The sequence below is a fragment of the Scomber japonicus genome, chromosome 14 (assembly GCF_027409825.1).
Source record: "Scomber japonicus isolate fScoJap1 chromosome 14, fScoJap1.pri, whole genome shotgun sequence".
Lineage (NCBI taxonomy): Eukaryota > Metazoa > Chordata > Actinopteri > Scombriformes > Scombridae > Scomber > Scomber japonicus.
This window is the reverse complement of record NC_070591.1, coordinates 25,423,030-25,450,328: the sequence shown is the minus strand read 5'-3', so window position 1 is coordinate 25,450,328 and position 27,299 is coordinate 25,423,030. Positions and strand designations below refer to the sequence as shown.

Genomic DNA, 27,299 nt, shown 5'->3' with positions numbered 1-27,299 from the left:
GGTGTGCATGTGGGGTGGGCTAGGGAAATGCTACCTGCCCTTCCTCAGTTTGATTAATGTGAAGAACAATGGCGCTCTTGTGGCCCGACAGCCTCACTCCACTTGGTTCTGGTTCACCGCTCGAAGAGAGGGGACTGCATGTTCCAAACGCGTACCCCCAGACGAACCGCCACCTAGCATAGCAGCTTCTTGACGACTGCTGTCTCCTCAAAACAACCATGTCCTCATCCTCGGGCTGGTCAGGCCAAATACCATCCAAATGAATGCAGAACTCTTGCCGTTAAAATACTGCTGATTATTACCTCAATGAATCGATATCATCTATAAAATGTCAAAAAATAGTGAAAAATAACCACCATTTCCTAAAATTGAAGGTCATATCTTCAAATTGCTTTCCCCCTGCCAAGAGTCCAAAACTAAGAAAATCTTCAAATTTGATTTCAGCTCAAATGCTAACTACTCAAGTTATTTTTCTATTTATTCCAAAGAAACTGTAATTTACTAAAAAAAAAAAAACAGAACTTCCTTTGTGCTCAAAGAACTTCCCTGCCAAAACCTAATCATCATTGTTCCTTGAAGCTGATTCATGACTTTATTATAGTAGATGTGTCAGAGAGCTACAAAGCAGACATTTATTTATATGAAAATGTCATGGATTATTACTTTAATGTCTCATTTGTTTGTCTTTCCGCAGATTTAACAACCCTTTAAGTGGATGCATCACTTGCACGTAGCGGGAAGTCAAACCCTTTATTTTCTCGTTTCCTTGATGTATCAGACTACTGTTTTGTGGATGCCTAATCTAAGTTTTATCAAACACGTCTGACCATCTATCTTTCTTTCTGTCGGCGTGAAAAGTCACAGACAACCGGCAATTACCTCCGAGGGATAAAGGCATCAACGTCATCCCTCTGAGGGCCTGACAGCGTAATGTTATGTGTGTCAAAACTTGGGCGACATAATTAATTGCAGCACTCGCTGAACTCACAAAGACCTGTAGAGCTTTACCAACACTTTGCCAATACTCACCGCCTCAGCTACATCAAAACAGGGAGACAAATTGAGCCACCTGCACAAGTCTACCAAAGCTTGACAACTCATCTCACTTGCAAATTGCAAGTATTTTACCCCCCTACAAAGGAGTCCGTGGAGGCTAGCTTGCTTCTCACCAGCCAAGGCTTGATAGGTCTTCATGCAGCTATGTGACACTTTGAAAACAGTGGAGACATTCCATAATGTTGGAAGGCTGGAAAAAGAACATGCGGAGTCCTAATGATGATAGTCCATATGGCCAGGAGCACAGTGTCGGTCACACACTCTGAGCTGTTTGGAGAAGTGCTTCATAATTATTTGCAGTGAACTTTATTTGAAAAACAAACCTTGTTGGCTGGAAGCCCTGCTGTCAGGATCATGAAGTCAGGGATGTTGGTGTTCAGTAACATAAGGTTTATATAAGACTTGATTTTTTAAAGTAAAGCTTTGTGGGCTGAGGACAAGTATATATATATTTAAAGAATTGCATGAATCAGTCAAAAAAGGTTGGGTGTAAAAGGATTCCTGGTGTGAAGGTAAAGCAGGGTATAAAGCACTGAGACATTGCTCTCACCTCGCATAGCAAACGGTTGTGGATTACAAGGAATTGTGCTGATATGGCTGAAGAGAGAAAAGACAGAGAGAAGGAATGATGGCTGAATTCCCCTCATTTAAACTTATTACTTTGTATTTTATGGTATTGTAATCCTCTCTATGAGCAATTTTATAATAGCATAAACCATTATTTATCTCAGATTAATTTGATTAAAGACCCTTTAAGTCTCGTCTGGTGCAGAACGCCCATGGAGCTTCTCTTCTCACAACAAAGAAACACCAGTAGATCTTTGCTGCTGATCATTTTTTGTAGATTAGAGGATTGTTATTAATTGGTCAATTGGCTAATTGTTCTTTTTTCTTAATTAGTCACCGCAGAGGAATAACTGGCTTTGTTCAGTGACCCTCATTTACAGTAATGTGCTTGTCACACAACTTGAATTAGAGGATTCACACACAGTAAAAAGACATGCAAGCCAAAATCTAAATTATTGGGGGAAAATATAGTAACGTGTGTTTGGAAATTCCCAAAACAAATGATGGAAATCGTAGATCATGCCACTGATGCACAGCAAAAATCGTATCGCCTGTTGGCAGTAGCAAAATGAGGGTAGCAGACTGAAAACCAGACAAAAACATACCGTAACACTTGTGCTTTTCATTTGATGTTAGCACACAAGCTGTGAGAACACATTATATTTGCAGAGCAATATCTGCTGTGGTATCTCCAGAATGAGGAAAGGTTGCGTGTGTTTACATTCACGCCTGGGAGCTGCCTGGTAATAACACATTTTCAAATTGCTTGGTATGGATCATACGGAAAATAAAGGGTAGAAACTAGTGACAGTGTTGGGAAAGCTACTTAAACTACTACAAAGCGACTCTAAAGAATGCTATTTTTTTTTCACATTGAAATTCTACTTAATAATACAAACATCTGTAATGCAAGAACACTCACTGCTTAGAAAAGCTCTAATCATCTAAAATAAGTGAAACCATCTGTATGGGTGCACCCTGGGTGTGCTGTCCTTTTAAATTAAGCCAAATTTAAAGGCCAAATATGTAACTTTACTGTATTAAAAAGTTCAAAAATGACATTCCAAATGTTTCCAACAATGTTCCAACTTAATTTCAATCAAGGAAACAGTCTGTTTCATTGGTTACTTGTCATAGGCGTCATGTCCCCTTTGCACATGCATCAGTGTTGCGGTTGTCTGCCAGAAGTTGTAATAAATGGAATTTTTATCCTGTTTTACGCCTCATCTTTACAAAACACTTTTTAGATCCTGGTTGTTTTTTTACTATAGTTTTTAACCAGGCATCAGATGTCTGTATCTTAAGTTATCAGAGAAACAAGCTGAAAACACGTTGCAGCTCTGCTCATTGCCCCTCTGGACATCCTGTGTCCACCAAACAGTGTCAGAGAAAAACAGATTTTTAATATGAAACTGCTTTATTGAGTGTTTTCTTCCTGGCTTTAAGTACTGGGTCCTCCAGCTGAACAATGAACACTGAAGGAATCCTAACTGGCAATAATAGTTGATTTAACAATGAATACAACAACTCCCATGATCCCACCCTACTTCACAACATCATCAAACTCTGTCTTTTATTATTGTTTTGGGTGAGAGACCCCTAGCGGCAGATAATTACATATTGTGCTTTGAATTATTTATGTAAATTATGGGTTACATGGATTGCATTACTCCAGGTTAAACAAACAGGATAGGGCTACTGCTAGAGATTACTATTATATTATATTATATTATATTATATTATATTATATTATATTATATTATATTATAAGAACAACAAAAGCAGCAAATCCTCACTACTGAGAAGCTGGAATTCAACAATATTTGGCATTTTTGCTTGAAAGTGACAAAAGCAATCCACGGATAATCAAAATAGTTGTAAATAAATCAGTTAAGCACTACAACCCTAACTTATCTGGTAGAAGCAGTAACAGATAATATAGTCAATCCTTCTAACACAACAACTTAAATGTAGCATCATAACAGCAATGATTAAAATAAATAAGTATGTGTATCAAAGTCCATGTCAGGTTTGTCGGGTTTGCACTGCCATGATTAACTGCTACTGTCCTTTTAGAAAAAGGAATATCTCCATCACTACAAGCAAAGCAGCTCGTCTCCTCATAAAACAAAACAAATGAGTGGTGGGCTTGTCTGGCAACCGCACTCTGATGCTTTCTACATAACTACCACACACATTATTGTCATGAATAATTCATAGGAGATTCTGCAATGACATCTGACAGCATTTCCCATGTGAAGTTAGCAGTGACAAGAAGTGTGATTGTCATCAGGAGGTCACAGCAACCTTTGTCTAACTGCCTCTGCCTGCAGCACACTAAGTAAACCTCACTTACAAGAGTTTAAACAGTAATAACATTCAAAAAAGATCAATGAGAACAAGTTTTTTGAGGGGAGTAAAGCAATTTGGTAGAAGTATTCAGATATAAGGTGACATTTACCATCTAAGAGGCTTGCAGGCCTGTGATCACATAGATATGTAATGCTGTACTCTACATGCACTATACACTATTTTATGAGTTCAGATGAGGAAACAATGAGTATCTTACAAATTCCAAAACTATTACACCTGCAATTGATAACAATTGCATGTAAAAAATATGCTTGTCTTATCAAACTAAATCACAAAGTTGTTCTGTAAGCAGAGGAACATCCCAAACCTTGTGTAATTGAGATGCTGTAAGTTTGCCCTGAACTCATATTTAGGCAACTGTTGTAAACATTTAGATAGATTAGATGGTAGTCTTTTGGGCGCTTTTCTGAGATCTACTTCTGGGTACTGATGTTCAAAATTTGCATATAACAATTTGGTGCCACCAACACATAAAGTTGCTTTGCACAGCCGCTGAGGAGGATGTTACCTATGATAGATAACCAAAAACAATCAGCGGACTGAATCCTGATATATATAACAACAGGTTCAATCTCTTCTTTTAGTATAGCATGCTGTGATGTCACATGCTCCAGGTGGTACCTCCTACTGTAGACTGTCCATTGCCATCATCTGTATGATGACTAGAGACAAGGCTCAACAAGGAGCTCTGTATGAGAGACTATGGAGCCAGACACTCAAAGACATTGGCAGACTTCGCTGAGCTCAGCCCAAACATACAACACTCCCCTCAAACCTGGGCTTGTTTAGCTGCTGGCACCCGAAGGCGTCAGTCAGATGTATGCCAGCTGAGCTGAAGTGTGCCCACAGAGTACACACTGCAGCATCACTACCAGCACTCGTGCCCTCACCTTGTCTACCTTGGCACTTTTTGAGTTTGATGGGAAAAATGGCCCATTGCAAACGACAAGTCAAGTGCCAGACAGCATATTTAACCATCTTAATTAGCAATAATGAAGCCCAGTACCTGCCAACAATCTGATGCCAGTGGTTACTGTGTCGTGTTGACTAGACTGTATGTCTGTTGTTTGCCTGCTACTTACAGGAGAATTGCACAAATAAAATAGGTGAAAGGATGCCGTGTTTTTCTAAATCCATTAGATCTGATAACAAACATGTAATGATGATGGATCTTTAAATGCAGGTAACTAAGGATCAACTGTTAAGTCTGAATGAGCTTCTTACACCACATAATGATAACTAAGCTTAAATCTATCAAAAGGTAAAACCTGCAGGCTGCAGCCTGCCACATATTTACTGACGATTATTGAATGAGCTGGAGATGATTGTTAGTTTCTCTTACAGTTTGTCATGTCACAGATCATTGATTTTTAAGGGCCTGTCAGGATATGGTAAGGCACTACATCAGTTTCTCATGATGTTTTGTCTAAAGCACATATGATTCGAAGCCGTGTTTGGATGCGAACATGTTTAGATCTGTCGGCAGCGATAACTTTGAGCCCTGCACAGCAAGACATTCTTTATGAAGGTAATGGAAACAAGTTGCATGGATTTTTTTACCGTGAAATAGGCTACAGCCGTCCTCCTGACGTCTGGATTTATGGCCTGGTAATTCCCCGCTGGAGTAATTTGGCTGGTACATCTGCAGCTTAGCAGCATTCCAGCAGAGCTCTCCTGTGCTGTGAAGTCAGGAGATGACTGATTGATTGATTGTATTACTCTAGTTTTAGCATGGCTTTACTGAGCTATTGCAGTGAAGTTCTAATGTGATCTATCCACTGCAAACTACAACTACACTTGACGTAAGCAGTGAGCGGCCTGCCTGCTGCTGGGTTAGCCCGCTGTGATGATCACAAATCATAGTTAAAAAGTGAACTTAGCATAATAACCCACAGTGATAACAATACACATATTGACTGATTTTTTTCTAATTAGGAGAAACTCAACCTTCTTCCACACAGACACAAAAAACTTTAAAGGTACATACACTCCAACCCAGAATTGTTATCAACAAAGTGAGTACAGTGTAGGTTTTACTGTGTAAAGGCCATCTTCTGCTTGATCATGACTATATGTAATTCTTCACTGTTGTTAATAACAAGATGAGGTTGTCACTTAAGAGTTTCATACTGCTTTCCCACCACAGTGATCCTTTTACAAGCTCTTTGTGGTGCCAATTACAGGCTAAAAATGACTAAATACAAACCTAAGGTCTGCTGACAGCTCATGTTTCCTAGCTTTTAAGTGATAAGTCCCAGGCACGTGCTGCTCAGACGGTGATAATGAGGCCAGTCGCTCACCAGCTTGCTGAAGAAAGACTGTGGTCGTATGAGCCTGACCTGTTCCCCAGAAGCAGCCAGGCCTGCAAGCAGCACAAAATATACAAGTGTACAAGTGAAATTACTGGTTATAAAATAGACTACTCTTCAGTACTACTTGTGTACAAGTAGCTCAAATTAAAGACTGAAAAAAAACAACTAAAGTTTGTTTTTCTTTCATGTTTAACAATAGGTCTCCATCCAACAAAACAATGAGGAGCTATTTTACTGGTAATGTATGCTGCATGGTGTTATGAAAAATTGTGACATTAATGTTATATAATAGCATTTAGATAGATGGTTTACAGCAGCTACATTCACACTACAGCCACACATAGCTTAACATCACATAGAAACACATCTCTAACTATCCAATGGAGCAAACAAAAAACAAAATAAATAAAAATAGCCAAAACTTGTACTAACACAAATATATGTATTTATGTATGTACATAATTATAAAATGCACAGTGTGCAAAAAGTGCTAGTAAAAGTGCACTGCAGTATCTTAAATTAGCTTAAGTTTAATGTTTTAGCCAGCTACTTCTAGCTAACCGCTAACCTAAAAATTTGACACGTATAAATTTAAAGTATGAATGTGTCAAAAACACTGCTAAAAATGATTGTTGTAAAAGTAGAGCATTACAAGAAAATAACTTTAATGTAGTTTCTGTGCTATGCAGCTTAGCTAGCTGTTTGTTGGATGTAAGCTAACAATAAACAGGCTTTAAGCTAACACTTACTTACATAAAAGTACAACATGAGACCCTGTGTGTTCAGGAAAAAGACAAGAAACTATAACTCAAGCTAATACATACCCAAACACCTATGGCAGCAGTAACACATATCATTCTTAATGTTGCCGTCTGGGGTATGCCTGCCCACAGACCCCAGAGGTATACTTACTGTTGTATCTCACAGGTGCTTTATTCTATCATTCTGATTTTTCATGACTTTCTTAATTAAATTGTTCCTACTGATTTAAGATCATTTTCTGTTTCTGTTTTTATTGGTGCCTTTCAAAAATCCCACTGTAAGTGTGGGGAAGGGGGCAGTTTTGTGGAAAATTGTACTGAGAATAAAAGCTGCAATGTATTTAAGAAAATTGTGTATTTTATTTTACACAATATGCAAATTAACCTTAACTTTCCTAATTTTTTTTTTCCAGGTGTCATTAATTGCATAACTCAACATGTTAACCATTTGCTATGATGGTTGTTCTTGGGTTCCCCAGGGACCCACTCAGTAGTCCTTGTATGTTAAATATGTGTTAGGATGACACACAAAGAACTGAGCTGTCACGGTTTGTCACAACACTGAAATTGAAGCCTCTTTTTTAACTTAACTGTGGTGCTTTTAAACTCCAGCTCTCAATTCTAGTTCAGGAAAATTATCACACAAATACGACTAAAAAATGACTACACAAAAACTAAACTTCACAATATGACTGAGAAAACTGTGGTTGATTTTACTGTGTTAAGATACACACTTAGTTTCATGGTTTCTTCAGATACTCAAATCACCAATACCTCCTGTCGATTTTGTTTTCAGTAATTCACTAGATTGATGATTTGTAATAATGAAAATTGGATTCAGGAAGATTAGTAATTTGGAGAGGTGAGTGCAGTTATTATTTTTTTAATGTACATGAGGAATCTTATTTATATATCAACAGTATACCTCCTTTGAAAATGAGTTGCATCCCGTATCCTTCACCCTTGTTTGCTGTTTGGCGTTGACATTCTCTCTTTCCTCTGGTTGTCATCTGGCTTTGTTCACCTGACACCAGACGCGTGGCAGCTATCAGAGGAAGACAATACCTTCAATACAATGCACAACACCGGGATCTGCAGCACGTTTGACACCTGATTTATCTCAAGCACCTATTCAGATTAGTTAACTATCCAACAAAGAGTTCTGCGTTGGAGGACTGGGTGGGGTCGAATACTCTAGGGAGTGCGAAGGGGTTAACCTTGACATCTGGCCCCTGATCATCCAACAAGTTCAAGCCAGCTGCCTAAATAGGCCTGCTTTTTCCCCTGAAAACACCTCATCCATCTGCTGAATTTCTCCTCATATAAGTTTCTCCACGATTGCCTTAGGCACTTCCATTCACAGACGCGTGCGGGGTGACACTGATCCCTGCTATGACGCCCATCCATATTTAAAGAGAAGTGCAGGTGACCTGTGGGTGGCCCCCGCTCTGGCACGCTTGGGCTCTCCTGCACCCACAGAATCTTACATAACACATTTGCCAGATATTTCCTCAAATTACAGCAATATGATATAATGCACAATGAACTAATGGGTTTTAATCTTGGAGGCACTCAGATGACACGTGCCACCGCCGTACAAACGCTTGGATCTGTGAAATTCAATCTGTTGATGAGTGTGTAAGGATGACAATGACTATGCCAATTAGCTTATGAATACAACAGGTGACACCTACATAAAGCCCAATTACACACTTATTTGTGTTCAGTGTCTTCCAAGGTAGACTATAAGTTAACACAAATGATAAAATATTAATCATGATGCATGCTGCTAATGCTATCACCAGACAGAATTAACTTTATGTGCATGGCTGTTATCATATGTTACTTAATAGCCTTAATAGCCTCATATAAACAAGATCTAGCCTCAATATTCAGTCAACACAGGTAGTTCTGTCACATTAGTTCAGTCACTTTTAAGATTGTTTCATTAAAAGGTATTATGATATGAAGTATAAATGTATGTCTGTATTTTCTTGGTGTCCCTGGTTACCGCTGCTATGCATCTTCCATCATCCCATCGTGGACGGTGCTGTGGTGTGCTGTGGTGTGCTGTGGTGTGCGGTGGCAGCTGCCGCGCTGTGAGGTGCACCTCTTCAGGGACTAGATTGAGGTGACAGGAGAGAGGTCATGTTTTAACCTGCTACGTGGCGGGGTGACGGAGAAGCAAGGCGACCAACAAAAGCGTCAGGCGGTAAACAACACAAGTGTTTCTTGTCCCAAAAGATTTCACACAGTCTTGTTGCACACATAGGCAAATTAGAGTGGAGTTTTAACAAGCAATCTTGCTACTCAGTTGTCAAACGATGCCACTTCTCTCAGTTGTCAGGGGGGCATGGGAATTTCTCAAGAACAAAAGGAAGAGCCGCTCTGAGCAGGGAGAAAACAAAAGCTTGACACAAATCAGCACAATTAAAAACTCTAATCATGGTTTAACAGCCAGTGAGATCAGAGTTAATTGAGAATGGCTTTTTAATTTATCCATAAGAATGATAGGACAGGTGTTCAGCGAAGAAAGCGTACCAAGCTTAGAAATCCACTTTATGGAAGATTTACACCACAATGTTTGATTAACTAGATCAGCACCAAAACATAAGGGAACACATTACAATACTGATTTCATTTGTGTTTTGATGTTGAAAAAAAATCTCTGGAGAAAAAAAAAACTCCCAAATACAACAGCTGATTTCATTTACAGTGAGTTTATTGAAAAGGACAACACAATCTTGCTTGTGCCTTTCGAACTACATCCAGTGGAACGTTTGAATTTGATTATAATGATGGTGGTGATGTTATCTAAAAGTTCATGTTTTCAAACTGTGGAGGAAAAAAAAAACTGTACAGAATAGCACATGGAGCATGGGTCATCATTAAGAAATGCATCAAATTCTTATGAATTAGTGCTTTTGTTGGCACTTTACATACAGTCACCATTAACAGCATTACACTGTTGCCATATTACATACACGCACCAGTTCAACCCCAATATGTTTCCAGAGCTACAATAATAAAAAGCCATACATTCTAGTCCCCGAACATCCAGGTTTTTTTTTTTTTTAAAGTCTTGCATATCGGCCATTATGGGGAAATATATTAAAAAAGGGAAAAACTAATTTACCTTCCACCTCTCAGAAAGGTACACTTGTTAATCAATTTACACACTGTACAGATTGTGAGTTGAATACATTACAATAAGGTTGTGTTATAAAGGCTGATGAACATGAACCTGATGAGAAATATGCATTATGATTATGTAACAATATAAAAATTGTACATAATCAGAATGTGATTGACATGCAGAAATGATAAGAATCCAAATGCACCCATTTACTGTTTTGTTATTACATTACAAGGCATGTGTCTGAATAAAATGGGAGCTCCAGGACACCTTTATTACCTCCAGGAGTAGACCGTTAGTCTGTCTGCCTAACATTAGTATGAAAATGTCATTTTAGGCGTCCGCCATGTCGGGGCACTAAACTCAACTCATGCTATGTATAATTGCGTTGGCCTGTGTGCGCTGGGCCCCGTAGAATTCTGTAAACTCAATGACGCTTTGATAACTGGTGAGATCTTTTATAAACACAGTCATCATTTCCTTCAAAAAACTGTGTGCCACATTACAAGCACCGTCAGGGGATTTAGCTGCAGCTTAAGTCTTAGTGTCTGGCAGCTGTATGTGGCCTATGGCAAGCAGCATCATATTATCAGTAGAAGACTTAAAAAGACTGCCAGAGGAGGATTGTGAGATCCGACTCGAGCTTTATGTCATCTTCATCAAAAGGTTTAATGCATGCTTCGTCAACATGGGGGGAAAAACACATGTGTTTGTACTGTTTTACAAAATGGGCCGGACAATCACCTCCACCTCATAAGACAGACTTTTACACATGTGCAAAACAATCTGTATCAACTCAATGACCAAAATGTATAGGAAAGCTTACCTCCAAGCATTTTGAGTGCTTTGCATATTCAAAAACTGACATTAATTGGATGACAAATATTATGCAAAGAGGCAAAGAACAAGTACCATTTTTTTTGTTGTTGTTGCAATGTACCCCTTTACACTGTTGTGCTGGAAAATGATTTGAAAATGCTTTTCATTTAGATTTATGTGTTCAAGTCTGACATCCGCCAAAGCACCAAATTATATTATGGCATAAAGCAAATGTAGCAATCAAGCTAAAATAAAAAAAATGACAGGCAAAATTAATTAATTTGAATTACTCACCCATCATTTTTTATTTGAACTGAATAACCTCCCGTTCCAAATGTGTTCGACATTTAATGTTTCTCAGGCCTTATCTTATGTTGTTATTTCATCATACGAGCAAAGCAGATGCTGTGTCCTGTTGGTCCACAGCGTGCATTGTGGACATGAGTGTTAATCATCTGTTTTATACTCAAGTACAATGTGACTTACACACTCAAATTTCTCTGGTAGGAATCTATGGATTTGCTTTGCTTGTAGAGAAATAATCTATAACTATTAAAAAAAGCCTGAGTAGTAAAACAATTAAGAAGCCTGAGTGTTGCTTTTTAATCATTGTTTGTCGCGGTCAGTCGAGCTCAAATGAAAGGTGAGGAGTGGCGAATCATTCCCTTTACTCTTGCGGTTTTATTTCCACTTGTGGACTTTTTTCATCCAACTTTTACTGAAGCTTGGACAGAATAAATCACCAGCGAACAACATTTTCAAAACATTTTGGAGCACAAGAAAATGTGCAAAAAAGTCAAAGAGCGATATTACAAAGTGACTGCTGTATACAGTATGTACAGTGGAAGCATTACGAGCTTGTCAAGGTCCATGAAAACTGGCCAACTACCAATAAAGACTAGTTAAAGCGGTTGGTAAAGCCTGTAACATGAGCAGTTTACACTTCAACACATGAAGGAAGGCAATAAGTGAGAAGCTTTTCCATAATGGAAAACAGATTATTTATCCACACATCTTCCTAATTAGTATCACATAATACTCGTGACTCTTAAAAAGTCAATTTTTTTTTTGGCTTTTCCCAAAATATATGGAGATCAGACTTTGTTTTCAACAAAAATTCAATTCACCTCAACATCTGTGTCACATCAGCGCACAAAACAGTATATACAAACAGCTGCGTGTCCATAATCACGTCTGAGTTGCGTCCGACTAAACAGAAGGGAGATTAAAAAAGAAAACATCCAAATGAAATGATCTCTTTGGATATACCAAATACTTTAAAGGCAAGCGAGGTTCAATGGCCTTGTCAGTGTATATCATTATACATTTCAGAATTCAGTATTTCAAAGCCAAACTAAATACATTCAGTAACAGGAGATTTTGGCTTCAAGTCGAAAAAAAAAAAAATCACATACCTTCAGATGAAATAACTAATTTTACAACCGCTAAAATTAAATAATTAGTACATGAAAAAAAAAATGTTTCTGAGTGGGGCGACATTCATGAAGATTTCACAAAGTGTTTTTGATGGTTGACATTCCACAGATGCAGTGTAGCACTTCATCTCAGCTGTGATTTGGTATCATACAGTGTAAAGGTCAAATGTTTTGACGACTGGAAAGTAATTACAAAAGTGATATGAACACCAGAAATAAACCAGCATCAAGACAAGGTGGTTGGTATCATTTGATTAAGAGTGTTGATATATAAATAAACTTGGTGTGCAACTTTTGAGATATTAGACAATGTGAATACAAAGCATGATCTAACACTGTACATGAAGCTGCTTTCCATCAAATAGGAATAAACAGTTTAAAGTGTAAACCTATACATCAGTGAGTGACTTAACTATTGTTAAACATCGAGCACAAGCACAGGTATAGGTGATCAAACTTGGCCTCTTTCTCAAAGTAAAACCTGTAAATTGGCCATTTAGTTAATTTTAGTACCAGCAGTGTGATCCAGCAGCTCACTCAGCATTTGTTCGGTGGAAATTGATAAAACAACAGAATCAACGTTTAGCGTGGAGACAACATATGTTGTTATGACATTGGCGTCGCAGATTAAGGCGACATTTGAGATGACATTAAACAGTGAAATGAGGATAGTTAGCCTCTGACATATGCTGTCAAAAATGTATTTGTCACCTAAATGACACTGATTGGCTGTTTACCATGAACAATTATGTAGTGATTCTCATTAGTGTTCACTGAACTTGTTGTGAATTTGATTGTTTTGCTGATAGAAAAAGAAACAAAGTTGTAAAATATAATGAAGCACAATACTTTTAGAATATGCTTCATTTAAAGTAAACATATATTAATGACTATGTAAATTACATGTAAATCTGTGTCAGTATTAGTCCTTAATACATGAATATTGGTGATTTGTACCAACAGGTGTTGGGGAAGGGGGCATTGGGATACAGTAGCTTTTTAACATTAGAGTACCATAGAAACACATTAAAACATTATTAATATGTAAAAGAGTTGTGAGACATTTATAAATAAAGACTGTTCAGCATATATCCAGCAGCTAGGTACCATTAATACAATCATCAGCCAAAAGTGTATCTGAAAGAGATGAAGGCTGTAACAAAGAACTCCAAACTAAAATCAATCAAATCAACATTAAGACGTGAGTGTAACTCAGAGATGTGATTAAAATGTAAACAAGAACATCACCAGCAGAACATAAAGCAAAAGAAGCTTAAGTTATGATTATTGCACTTAAAGTCAGTAAAATGATCACCCCCAGCGAGACCCTCGGTCCAAGAAACTTAAATGATAGTCTTCACAATTAAATGAAAGGAAGATAAAAGCCAGTAACTGATAACAGGCATGTTAACTTTGTTCTTTTTTTGTTTTTAGATAATGCATGATTCAGTATGTTAGAGAGAAAGCAGACTCTGTCCATTAACTTTTTTACCGTTACGTTGTTGCAGCCTTTCTAAGAATATCTGAACCACTCAATCTGCTGTGTGGGAGAGCAGATTTCATCCCCATCACCCACAGCTGAGGAAGAAGCTCAGGACGAAGCCGTTACTGCCCAGCTAAATGTGTACCGTGGTTTATGTGGCAAGTTTAAGACTTGTGCTTGAGTGTAAACACCGATAATTACAGTTTTATTTCTTCAGCCCCCCCTTGACCACCTTTTAGCAGACGGCACACAAATGCTTTTTACAGCATCTGGTAAACATGAATTTGGCTGCATTTGCACCTTAAGAGCTTCTGGGCAGATGATGGCAGCTGTCTGTGCAACAGTCTGTGGGTTCACAAGTGCATACGATATACATAAACCTAATCTTTGAGAAAAATACTGATTTGATTTCAACTAATGAGTTTCTCTCATCCTGTTTGAGTACCTAAAAAAAATGCACCGCAACATTTATAAAGAATGTAATTTAAAAGGTTGAAATATAGGAATGAGATTTCAGATGAGAGGCCAAAGAACTGCAACTAAAAAGAACTCAAACATTAAAAAAAGTGTCTATAAAAACTACATCCGTTGAATAAAAATGTTCTACGGTAAAGAAATAACTCAATCATAAATTTGGCTTTGATCAATCCCATTTGTTCCCACTTATTTTTATCATATGATACTGATAGATGAGCTACTGCTACACCCCTTACTAGTAACCTTCATCCTCGGTGTCGCTGCCTCCTACTTTTTACTAAGTTTACCTGCCTTCTTTTTTGGCTCATAGGGTGTCCGTAGTATGCTAGGCGTCTCCTCCATGACGCGTACCAGCAGGTTATCGATGTAGTCTTCCAGCTCCCTGATGTGGGCGTCTTTCTTTTTCACCACTTCTTTCTGCTTGATGAGTTCCTGCACAACTTCTTCAAATGACAAATTTCTATAGGCTGCCACGCTTTCTTGTGTCGCCTCCTGAAAATGTAAAAAAAAAAAAAAAAGTTAAATGCTGGATTTAACCTCAGCAGATTTTGATGTTATGCGGCCTGTGTCGCCATAGATATGTTTTTATAAAAGTAGATGAGAATGATTGAATGATCTCCTGTGAAATGTCAGTGACTGATAACAGAGGAAAAGTATAAAGATACTCTTTATGTTCTCTCACAATGTGAGCGAGAAAACAGACTAATTAGACGTGTTGGTCTGACGTGACATAAACTGTCATGTGTTTATCTCTTGTTCTGTGTTGCTAATAAAGGCTAATTGAGATTTATTAAGATGAAACTGTTCTCTGGAGAATTAGCTTCGACATGTCAATGAATTGTTTGGCAGATGTCATGATCCAACATTGCCTGACAGTGTTTATGACCCTTCAAGAACAGTTAAACTGCTCTAATGGGACTCCAGTCTGACACTATGAGAAACAGCTAACATCTTGAGAAAGTTGCTTTTTCTTTAGTTTCAAATATCTGCAATCTATCTCTGTCTCTATCTATAAAAAGGTGCAGGAAAAACTCAAGTACTGTCATGCCTGCCAGCACTTAACAATAAAGATCAACCCCCCCCACACACAAAAAAAGGCATCTTTGTTTGGAGGGGGGGGTGCCAGGCTGCATATTTCTGCAATTAAAGGTCATGCTAATAAATGCCAAAATATGGATGCAACCCAAGCCCGGCTTTGCTCTTTGCGGGACGGTCTGTTTGGAATGGGGTAGAGCGGTACGGTATGTGCGGATCATATTGCGCGGGTACGAGAGGAGCTGTAATCGTTTTTAATGAGGGACCACTTTATCGCTTCAGTGCTGGGCATCCTCACCCACCCACCCCCCCCCCCCCTCTCCCTCCCACACCCACCCCGAAAGGATAGAGCGGCAAAGCCTTCACCCTGTTTAAAATACCACACTTATCAGCTTCCACTCCCATGCACCATTCAAGCCTCTACTGCTGGGTAAAGACAATGCGGAGAGAAGAGAGTGAGCCAGAGCGGCACTGCTTACCAGGTATCTTATCGCTTCTAACAGCGTAGAGGCTACTGTGGGGAGGGGAGGGGCACACAAACCAAAATGAAATATTTGCCACTGAGATTAAATGTCCAAATGTAAGGAGGGTTTCAGGAACAGAGCTCCGTAACCTACTCCCCCCCCCCCCACACACACACACAATAAAAAGGAATCTCACTGAAAGATACTACACTTAAGCCATCTGAGAGAGAATAAGAGAGCTGACAGCCATATGGAAGTAGATGTTGCATGTGTACGTGCCCTCACTTCCTCTCTCTCTCTCTCTCTCTCTCTCGTGCTCTCGCTCTTTCTCACACACACACACACACACACACACACACACACACACACACACTCACACACACACTCACACTCACACTCACACTCACACGCACGCACACACACACATATGCACGCAGCATAATAATCAGGAGCTTTAGTAGCTGGTGACAAAGGCCTGGAATTGACCATGAACTGGCAAAGTAATGATGACCATTTTCCCGCGATCAGTAGTGAGGAGAAGATAAGGCGCACACTTGGCATTCTCCAGTTGTGTCATTACAGTTTCTAATGAGCTCAGCTTTGAGAATCTAAAAGCTCAGTCCTTTGAAATCTCTCGCCGCACCCCCCCCCCCTCCCAACCCCCTACCTCCTCCCCCCACCCGTGTGTGGTTAATTAGGGCCTTGAAGCAGAGGAAATGGGAGCTGCCATTTCTGCAAGGCATTGCGGCATGCGCGGGGGGCACATGTGTGGATACCGACAGCCCTCAACACCCACAAAGAAAAAAAAAGGTGAGGAAAGCCATTATCGGCGTTCTCTTTCTCATTTAGGCATCGCTTTAGCTACTGCTCCCGCCCGCTCCCTCGTAAATACCAATTTTGCTGCGTAAATGAGAAAAGAGTTGGCAAATTTTTTTTTTTTTAGGTTTTTCGGAAAACAGAAATATGCAAGAATTTCTAACAGAATGCAACCACCGAAAGGGTAAAAAACGCTGTGTGTAAATAATGAAACGATCATTAAAAAAAGAAAAACAAATGACATTTCGATGCCTTTTTCTCGACAAAAACTACCCAATTACAGAATCGGCCCTGTGCGTGCGCCACTATGATTGACCTCGCAGGACCGAAATTTCACACTGCTTCAAATTATGATTGGATCAGACATGATGACCGATGTGTGCAGCTGCTAATTAGTTGAATGGCACATCTGAATTTTCTGAGGCCGCGGAGATCAATGTCACCAGCTGCTATGTCAAATGAAACTTAAGAGTTCTCAATTAAAAATCTGCAACGCCACACATGAAGTAATGACATGGTTGTAACTGTTGAAGTCACCCCCACCCTCCTTTATTTTTTATCTCAATCATTATCAGGTAAAACTGACAATGTGCAACTCAAATCGTCTGCTGTTGTGCTGTCTTTCTTACTTTTTTCTTGCCGTTGTCTTTCTTCCTTTGGCCAAAGGTGATGTCTTCATTTCCTGTTGATTTTTTATCACTGCAAAGCAATCAGAAGGTTTTTATTCACATGAAGGTATTAAAGTATATATTTTGGGCTGTAAATGTATTTTTCAACATATTTATATACTTTAAAACTACCTTTTTGTATTTGCGCTCCACATTACGAATGACCACTAAGCTACTGTATGACAAAAGCAGCAGTAAAAATGATGGACTAGTGCCTACAGAGATAAGTGGTTAATTGGGTGGTCTATCTCTGCAGAGGATCTCATTATGATTGCTCAGAGGGCTCCGTTATCAAGCCCAGGCTCTCTAAAGAGCCACTAATGACACCTTCTGTTCTGATAAACCAGAACTTAGCCACAGAGCTCACCAACTCTTTATGTAACGCAGGAAATAGATGGAGTCGGCTCGGTGGAAATGTTTGAACAACAATACACGACAACAAGAATGAGATAGAAGATGAGGGTGGGAGGAGGGGGGGTCTATCAAGATAGTAGATTTCAATCAACGAGGTATTCTAAACCCTACGAGAATGCTGTAACCAATATCCTGTGGATCAGAGCTTGTCAACCTGGGTTGGGCCTCATGGGGGTATCGAGATTACTTTTGATGAGGATGAGGGATGAAAAACATACAGTATTGATATGCTACAAATTTACAAGGGAAAGAAGTCGACAACCACTGCTGTACAGCAGCTGGACGCTGATGGAGGCCAAATTTAACGCATGGCAGAAACAGATTTGGAGGTTAGTCATGTTTCCTAGTCACACACATAATGCAAACTATAAACAACAAGTTTGGGGTTAACATTTCACATTGCTAAGACACATAATCAAACAAAACTCTGGCAGAGATTTGACTCAAATTACTAAAACATTTGTATTAGTCAGAGAGGGGGAGATTTTATAGTGTTACTCCTTAAAGGACGAGTTCACAATTTTTCGAATCTCTCTTAAGACAACAGTCAGGAGGCCAAATGAACACTGAAACATGTTTTTCCTTGTTGTTCATACTGACCATGTGAGTGACAATGTAAATGATGGGGGACAAAATCCACAGTCCTCCTTTTGTGCAAGTATGTATTTAAAAGTGTATCTGACGGTAATGTCAATGAGTCAAATGAAGTAGATGTCTTTCAACCTTTCAGTGTTTTTAGTGCCTCTTTTTACTACTTTGTCTCAGTTAGTACTGTATACTTCCATCACAGATAAACAGGGAAACACTGTCGGAGGAAACAAGAGGGAATTTGATGCTTAAAAAAAAGACTAGGAGTATATAGATAGAAAATAAATGGCCAAAATGTAAAGGGCTGCATGTACATGGCATTTACAATATTTCTGTTGCTCACTCAGCCTTTCTCACAGACACACACACACACACCCCGATGGCATACTACGCAGGGTACTGGTGCAACCATCAGGAGCAATTTAGGGTTCTGAATCTGAAGCCTCATATAAGCTTCAGATAAACTTTTAAATGCATTCTTGCAGAAAATGACTGTGTGAACACACTGTGGATTTTGGCCCCCATCACTTACACTGAAGGCACATTTGAAGGGGATCTTTTAACAGCCTGTATGAACAGCAGGGACAATTACAGCTAAGAAAACCTCTTTCACTATTCACATGGACACCTGACTGTTGTTTTAACACGGACTTGGAAAAATTGTGAACCTGTCCGTTAAGAGAGGGAGGGACTCTGGATTTCAAAATTAGCCAAAAAGGGTTAAATGAGGAATTTTGTTAAAAGGATTAATGTGTTGAAGTCAACCACAGATTGATTTTGAAATTCGTTAAGATTATCTATCAATATCAAGAGATGGAAAAGATTGAAAGAACAAAGAATGAGTTGTTTTTTTCTATTAAGAAACTGATATTTAACCTTTGGAGAGGAGATGATTGCAATGTTGTACATAAGGAAACTGGAAACACCCTCATTTTTTATGTGTCATATAGCGCAGACTAAAAAGGGGAATACCTGGCTTTGTAGTTGGAGATGAACGGGTTAGTGTCTGCTTGTGAGTCACTGCTGAAAGGGTTGGGGGAACGCAAGTCTCCGGAGCTACCCGAACGCCCCCCGTTGCTGGTCTTGCGTCCTTCCTTCTTTCCCGTCACGCGTTCCAGTAGGCTGACCTTCTCCTTTTTCTCTTTCCGCTCCGCCCGGTCCCACAGCTGCCCGTGCTCCCCCTCAAATGGGTTGCGGTTGCGTGGGAGCGTGGCATACTTCTGTGGCAGGGCGTCACTGATATCAGTGAAAGGGTCACTGTGTGCCTCGCCGTCCTGGTAGCCTGGCACCTCGCTCTGGGAACGCCTGTGAGGGCCGGCTGCACTCCCTGGAACAAAAACCCAAAGCATTACGTCAACTCATGACATAGTTATTGTGAAAAATGTTTTGAATGTATGGAGAGAGGCAATTATAGTCTTAAAAAAGTATGTGATTTTTTTTGTTTTTTGTGATTATCTGTGACAGGTTTAATTAGGCTTTTTAACAACCAACACCAATCACTAATTTGATGTTATTAGATCTGATTAATTTAAAACTGATCAAAGGTTGTGTCCTGTTCACAGGCACGATTTTACAGTTTAACAGAGATACAATAACCTGTAAAAATTAGCTCTTTGTGTTGTGTATTCACTCATTAGTTTCCAAGTTGTTCATGTGGCTCTTCCCACTAATTTCTCTCCACAAAAGAAATATTTTATTGTCAATAGTGATTTCCTACCCTTCAAACTTTTGGCTATGTCCTGTTCCCCTGCATGCCAATCTGAATAATCACACAGCAGCAGATAAGATAAGGATAAAATCGCCAAAACTCCCCCAGACAGCTGTGCAGTCAAGATGAAGCAGGCAAGTAAGTTGAGTAATACTTTCTTAATTGGCTTTTATGATTATTTAGTTAGGATGTTGGCAATGAATATCAGACTATTGTTGCCTAATTGCTTGCAGCATCTTGCTTCCCAGCATATCTATCTGCTTAACCGTAAAAAGTTCCCACCCACTGACATTTCAGACCACCCCGCTTTTACCCATCCTCTATTTCGGCTAAATTATGGTGCAGGACGGCCAGTGGCATTTAGCTCTGATATTCTTAAGCAATAAAGCGAGACAGCATTTTTATGATTATTAACTTATGTTACATTTTACCAGCAAATGTTGTTATTGTGAAAACTGTTAGTTTCAGGCATAATAATTCAAAGACTGAGAGGGAAGATGGGAGGCTGCTTTTACATATTACACCGGTTAGCAACAGAGACCAATAAACAGGTCATAGATTAACATTTTACCTAAACGTTTTACCTAAACTAATCTTTAAGTTAATTAAAGTTTATATACTTTATCCTTATATGTTCCCAAAGCTCAGTGATGTCTATCAACCTCTACTGATGGCCAGTAGATACTGCGACTGCTCCCCATGTTAAGATTAAGACAAGTAATGAAGCCTAAAATCACAGATAGACAATTAAAGTAGTGTGTGGAGAGACACTATCACACAATGCAAAATACTGTGATGGTAACACTGCTTTGTCATTTTACTGCTTGAGAATGAGCCCTTTTATCCTTCATATAAAAAAATAACATTCTCTTGAAACTGGTGTAATTTATCCCCTACAGACAAAGCAAGAATAAAAAAGTAACTTTTCCATCTTTCATTTCATATAACATAATTTATGATATATGCAAAATATGAAACGTAAAAAGTGCTTGTCCTCACCGCTCTCTTCTATGGAGTTCATGGAGTCCAGTTTGGGGCGGAAGTGGGTCCCGATGAGGTCCGACATGGAATGGGCTGCGGATAGCTTGTGGGCACCGGCGAGTAGCGGCCTCTTCGCCTTGGCTTCGGGCTGGGGCTGCGGTTCCGGGGCGTACGACTGACGTCTGGGTTCCGAGTCGCACATGGCGGAGCGAGGCAGGATGGCTGAAGATGTGTCGCCGTAGCCGCTGTCGTGTTTGCGACCCTTCATCTTGTCCTTCAGTTTAGAGAAAGGCGAGCGTGGCTTTTCCTTCATGGACAGGTCGAACATGCTGGCTGTCATGTTGTTCCTCATGAACTGGATGCTGACTTGGATGCGGCCTCGTTCTTTCCTCTTCTTCCCCGGCTTGGACTCCAAAGTATACCAGCTGAAATGAGAGTGGAGGATGCTTTAGGCTGAGGATAGTCAATGAGATAGTTTATATAAAAAGGAACAGGATTTATGGGAATCCTTTGTGTTGATTGCACCTAATGCAACATGATTCAGGAAGACAAGTATATAAAGTCAGAATGTGGTAAAAGTCCTTACACTCTTAAACAATGTAACAAATGGAAAAGAAATAGTCCACATTCTCTCTAATGTGCGTAACCTACTGCTTTGTGGACACCAGTGAAAAGGCTAATTTGAGCAGACTAATCCAAAAGCAACACACAAACACAGAGGCTTAAATCGCTTGAACTTTTTTTTGACACAAGTGAGAATACGATTTATCATTCGGGAGAGGGGGGGGGGTAAACATTATTATTTGCAAACTTGAACGTAAGAAATAGCCCACTGCTGAATAATATAGATCGTTTCAGGCTGCTTTTTGGGCCCCCCCTATTTGTTTAACCTCTCTTGCTTTTTCAACTGGAAGTAATGGGATTTATGCTTTCACTCTGAGCAAAATAAAGTGGCATTTGCACAAATCTGGCCTTTGTTCAGAAATGCAACGACAAGCAATTGGGAAATTGGAAAGCCACGTCGCAGGGCAAACCAAACAGTTCATACATGCTAATGAGACATATCCTCTGTGTTAGAAGGCTTGTCACAATGTCCTTCAGGAAGCCAGCGTTAGACAACTCTATCAGTGGATTCTGTCTGCTTTGGCCACATTCGTCTCGGAAGTGTTGTGGGTGTATTATAAACACTGGCCTGCACACACTCATCCGCCTCCATCATGGTGCAGTTTGATTTTGTTCCATCTTACATTGATTCTTAGTGGAGAACCTTTAAACTGAGACTGAAACATTCTGCATGGCTCTATTTGTTCTAATACAATTGCTGTTATTTCTTTCCTGTACTTTAAATAGAGATTTGTAATACTATGTGGATTCCAATGTGAAATATCAGTTATCACAGCAATCCAAAAAAGAAAGTGTTGGTATTGGCTTTATGAAAAACCGCAGCTGTTGAACGCTATTATACACCGTCTAAGCTCGTGGCCCGGGAGCCTGTTCAAAAAAAAAAAAGGGCCTCTTTGCTGGTTCCAATTCCCAGGCTTGCGCGCCCGTGCTCGGTCTGATCAGCAGCCACAGCGTGCCGCTGCCGTGGGGCCGGGGCTGCACCTCACGTGCATCTCAAGGCCAAGATAAACCTCCCTGTGCTTGGAACCGCAATCCTCCCACTCTGCCCCGGACCGCTGGGAAACCTCCTCACAATCAACAAACACAGGTGTGCGATAATTATGGGGCTGCCTACTCAGATATCAAGACGGGCTTTTCCTCCCCAATATGTCAGTTCAAAAAACATTGCGGATGGGCCGCGGCGAAACACAGACCCCGCTGTGGAGTGTGGATATATTATCTAGGGTCCTGGCATCATTGTGGAGTATGCCTGCAGTGTGGGATTAGGCCAACAAGCGGAGCGGGCATATCCGTTACAGAACCCTCTGCTGAACAAGTCGGCGGCTCCGAGGTGCATCGGCTCAGTCACCTAAAACAAATACAAACCGTCCACACTGATTATAACATATTGTGATTCTCGAAGCTGATGGCCAGAGAGGAAGTGGGCTAATGTCTTCCCATGTTGAAATGAGCAGCGGGCTAATTAACACCAGATCCAATTTGGTTACTTTGTTCCCGTTTCCTTAATGTAGATTTAAGCAACAGCATGTGTGTTTTAAGGGTCAACAACCCCCCTCCCAAATGAGCCTAATATCATACTGCCCCCTTTTTGCTATGATGGTGTAGTTTACTCCATTCATTCACTTATTTTCTCTTCCTGTTCAAGCCTTTTATGAATCACAAGGGAGCGGCCCCTATCCCAGCACACACTAGGCAGAGGGCGAGTTAACAGCCTGACAGGTCGCCTGTTTATCAAACAGTGACACAGATAGAAAGACGACCATTTTGACACCTAATATATCACACCTACAGGCAGTTTAGAGTCTCTATTTCACCTGACTTGCATTCCTTTGAGCTCTGGAGGGAAATCAGAGCATTTAAACATGACTAGATAAAGTAGACTCTACGCAGAAGCAGCCAAGAGTCAAACAAATCAAACAAAAAAAAGGGCTAAGGACATCCACGCCTTGGAAATAAATTGTTCTGCATGTAAAGGAGTGACTAACAAGGCATGTTTAGCTTGCTCCACTAGTTTCAATTAGGCCAACTGGTGCTAACCATGTCAGTGATCAAGCTAAAAATAATCTCTTAACAATGTAGGGCAAGTCATTGCTAAGCCTCAAACAATAGAGGGTCAACAAGATGGAAAAATCCCCAGTTTGAACAATCTGCGGTCAATAACTGAGCGCAAATGTAAAACCTCATGTGTGATTGTTGTGTGAGACGGTCTAAAACTGAAGGAGAAACTATCTGGTGTTTCTATTAGAGAAGTTACCTTCTGGGTCACAAACAACTTCATTTCTGCTCTTTAAATTAAAACAGATCTACCTAATAAAATGTATTTCTTAAACAAGTACATAAAGAGAGTAAAAGGACAATACAATTTAAAATCAGCTGCTATAAAAAAAAAAAAATTAAGTCGTCAACTTAATTGAGAGCAGAATATAAAATATAAACACACCAGACATGACACACTGTCATTATGTCCGCATATGTCGCCTGATATGGAAATAACACATGTAGCAAACATAAGAAATAACAACCAGTTTAGCTCATGTTGTGATCCACACAGGACTGAAATAGTCCTGCAAATAGTTTCCACTTCCTCTCAAAAGTCGGCTTCTCTATTAGCAGATATATACACAGATGCAGGACTATGAGTCAAATGTGTGGCATCCAAAAAACCCACACCCCAGTATCTAAATGTCAGTTACCGTACAAATGAATGCAGCAGCTCCTGCGGTTTATCCTGTAACAAGTATTTCATCATTCACAGTAATCAGAGAATTAAAGTATTCTCTTGTAAGGAAATCATGTATTATGTATATTATGTATACAAAAATAGATGATCATGGTTACACCCCTGTCACCCTTAATATTATTTTCAATTTTCACTGATTTACTTCATTCTGCCCAGATAATCCAAAAGAGGCATATTGATTAATTAATTAAATTAATTAATTGACATTAATTAAAAATGATGGTGAAAATTTGGCAACAGTCATTCTTGTATTTTCTTCTGGATTGGTGATTTCCATATTTTAATGGGTGTACACACATCACCTGATGAACCAGCAGAGTCAAACAGTTATCTGTGTTTATCCCTGAAGAATAAAAGGAATGCAGCCCAATTACAAACTTGGACTTGACTGGATGACTTGTTGTGAAATAATTTGTAGGACTAAGCTGCTTCAGTTTGATGATACTTACTCAGTTTTCTTTCGCTCCTTATTATCAAATATTTCGTTAAGGTTGATGGACCTCTGACCCAGGAACTTGTCCATCCCAACCAAGGACCGATGCATTACTATGAAGCAGAGTTCATACACTTCAGGGTTACCCTCCAGAAGTAAACCGGGTAATTCAAAGGAGGCTTCTTCTCTCCAGACAGGGTTAAGCGTCTTCTCGGCCACCGACGTAGAGTACTTCTCTTTGCCCAGCTGGATGATGGTGTAGGCATCATTGGTGCCATTTTTGCCTTTGGGCTGTAAACCGGTTGCTTGAAGGACAGTGGCTTGGACATGGGTTGGAAACCACTTTTGAGACTGCTCACCCAGTGACATCGTCAGCACTGATTAACTGAAAGCCATTCAAAACAAACTAAATGATAATTTCTGCTGTAGGTTTTTTTAGTGAGTGCGATGTGCAAAAAGCAACAAGCATGATTCACAATAGTTTGTCGTCCATGTCAGTGTGGTTTATGTGACTACAGTAGCGATCATTACAAGCGATGACAAGTCTGACAAACTGAGCAAGCCTCATCTTCTGTCAAATCATAGATGTCCAAGCCACTGGTGAGTCATCTGAAGAAAAAGAAACACACAAAGAAACAGAACAGCATCAGTGTCTTTCCCAGAACCATGACATGACTCACGTGGTGCACAGAGAACATTGATATTAAGCCAACTAATGATTTATGTCACTTCAGATGACATTCACTTGCACCAGTATATGATTTTGAAGTAATTCCAGGAAATAAAGAGTAAAATATAGATTATTATATTAAATTATGTTGGAAAGTAAATTCAATATCTAAAAACAGGTCTCCTTAAAGCTGGAAATCAAGATAGAAATTGATGATCTCATCTGGTGACACATCTTGTACATTGTCACTGGATTAATGACTCAGTGGGGTGATGGAATGATTGTTTCACATATTACTTCCATATATATTATATTTGAGTAAAGGGCTTCTGGCAAAGACTTACTAAATGTAATCATATACAAGTAAAATGATTGCTGGAACCGCTTATAACTCCGTGTTCACAGAGCAGCTCCAGGTTTGGTCTGTAAATGACTCACGGTAGATAGGTAGGTAGGTGTGGTACTTTATTAATCACCAAAGGGACATTTCTATTTCATTAGTGTGACAGCAATGACTCAAGATTTAAAATTAGGATAATAAAGACTGAAAGAAAGAAAGATAATGATGAAAGTTAGCAATAAACTCTACGGGATTGAAATATACAAATGTGTAGTGCTTGGAAAAAGACATACTGAGTGATGATGGTTAATCCAGGGATGAATTATAGAGTCTGATGGCAGTGGGTAAGAAGTCTGAGCATCTCTGCCTGGCCACAGTGTGATGAAGTGGATGAGAGGCGTTGTCCATGATGGCCAGCAGCTTGACCATCACTCTCCTCTCAGCCACCTCATTCACTGGGTCCTGGCTGGTCTCCAGGACAGACCCTGCCTTCTCATCTCTACAGTCTGTTTCTCAGTTCTTCAACTTGAACAGGAACTGGTTTCAATTCACACATTAAGAAGAAAACAGTGTGACAACTACAGGACTGACATAAGCACGTGAATTCAATTAGGGTGTTTCTCTATCAGAGTGAGCATCCCTGTCCAGGTTTGTCCTGACGAACCAAGTTGATATTTAGCTGACTTGTAAGGTCTGTTTACACATTCAAGCAACTTTAAACACACCTGAAGCTTTGCTATTGTTGTTACATTCAGCCAGGCTGCAGGATAACGTTAGCTGTATGCGGCTAGCTACTGAAGCTACCACAGACACACAAACACACACACAGCCTCTTACCTCGGTGTCATTTTCACCGTCGCTGGCAGGACATTCAGCTCTTCATCTCAGCACAGACTGGCTTCTCAAATACATTCATGCAAGGGCTTTTCGAGGCAAAATGCCAACTAGTGTCCGCTGTTGCTATCCATTGCTATTCACTGCTACTGTCGACCAGCGGCGAGCTTCACTTCCCCGTGTGACGTCACTTCCGCCTCACCCCGGCGAGTTCAAACAGAAAAAAACTCCACAACGCACGCGCGCGCACATTCACGCTCGCGCTCAGCAAACACCGGCTTCAAAGTTATTAAAACTTAGATAAGAAACGTAAATAATTGTGTTGCGCAAAAAATGCACAAGAGATATGAAAAGAAAGAAATGAAGACATAGGAAGAAAAAGAGGGAAAGAATGTGATGAGTTCGGGTGCACTTTACAGGTAAGCTGTAATGAGAGGCTAAACACAGGTGAATTATTTTTGGCTAACACTTCCTTTTGTAAGACATGTTATATATGTGCATAGGAGTGTGTATGTGTGTGAGTGTTAGTGTGAGTGCACTTGAGAGAGGTAAATCATACAAACA

General features: G+C 39.8%; 1 protein-coding gene across 2 annotated transcripts; it reads right to left on the bottom strand.

Annotated features, from left to right (window-relative positions):
* Positions 1–13,749: 13,749 nt before the first annotated feature.
* Positions 13,750–26,876, bottom strand: LOC128372750 (rab11 family-interacting protein 2). Of its 2 annotated transcripts, none has more exons than XM_053332905.1 (6): positions 26,739–26,876; positions 24,908–25,500; positions 21,113–21,519; positions 19,378–19,732; positions 17,365–17,434; positions 13,750–14,912 (listed from the first exon to the last, which is right to left on the bottom strand). In XM_053332905.1, exons 2-6 carry the CDS (start codon positions 25,258–25,260, stop codon positions 14,688–14,690), a joined length of 1,410 nt encoding a protein of 469 aa, XP_053188880.1. In that variant the 5' UTR covers positions 25,261–25,500; positions 26,739–26,876; the 3' UTR covers positions 13,750–14,687. The 2 variants fall into 2 exon arrangements, with proteins under 2 accessions (XP_053188880.1, XP_053188881.1); XM_053332906.1 differs by having other exon boundaries at positions 19,378–19,723.
* Between the last annotated feature and the right edge of the window lie 423 nt (positions 26,877–27,299).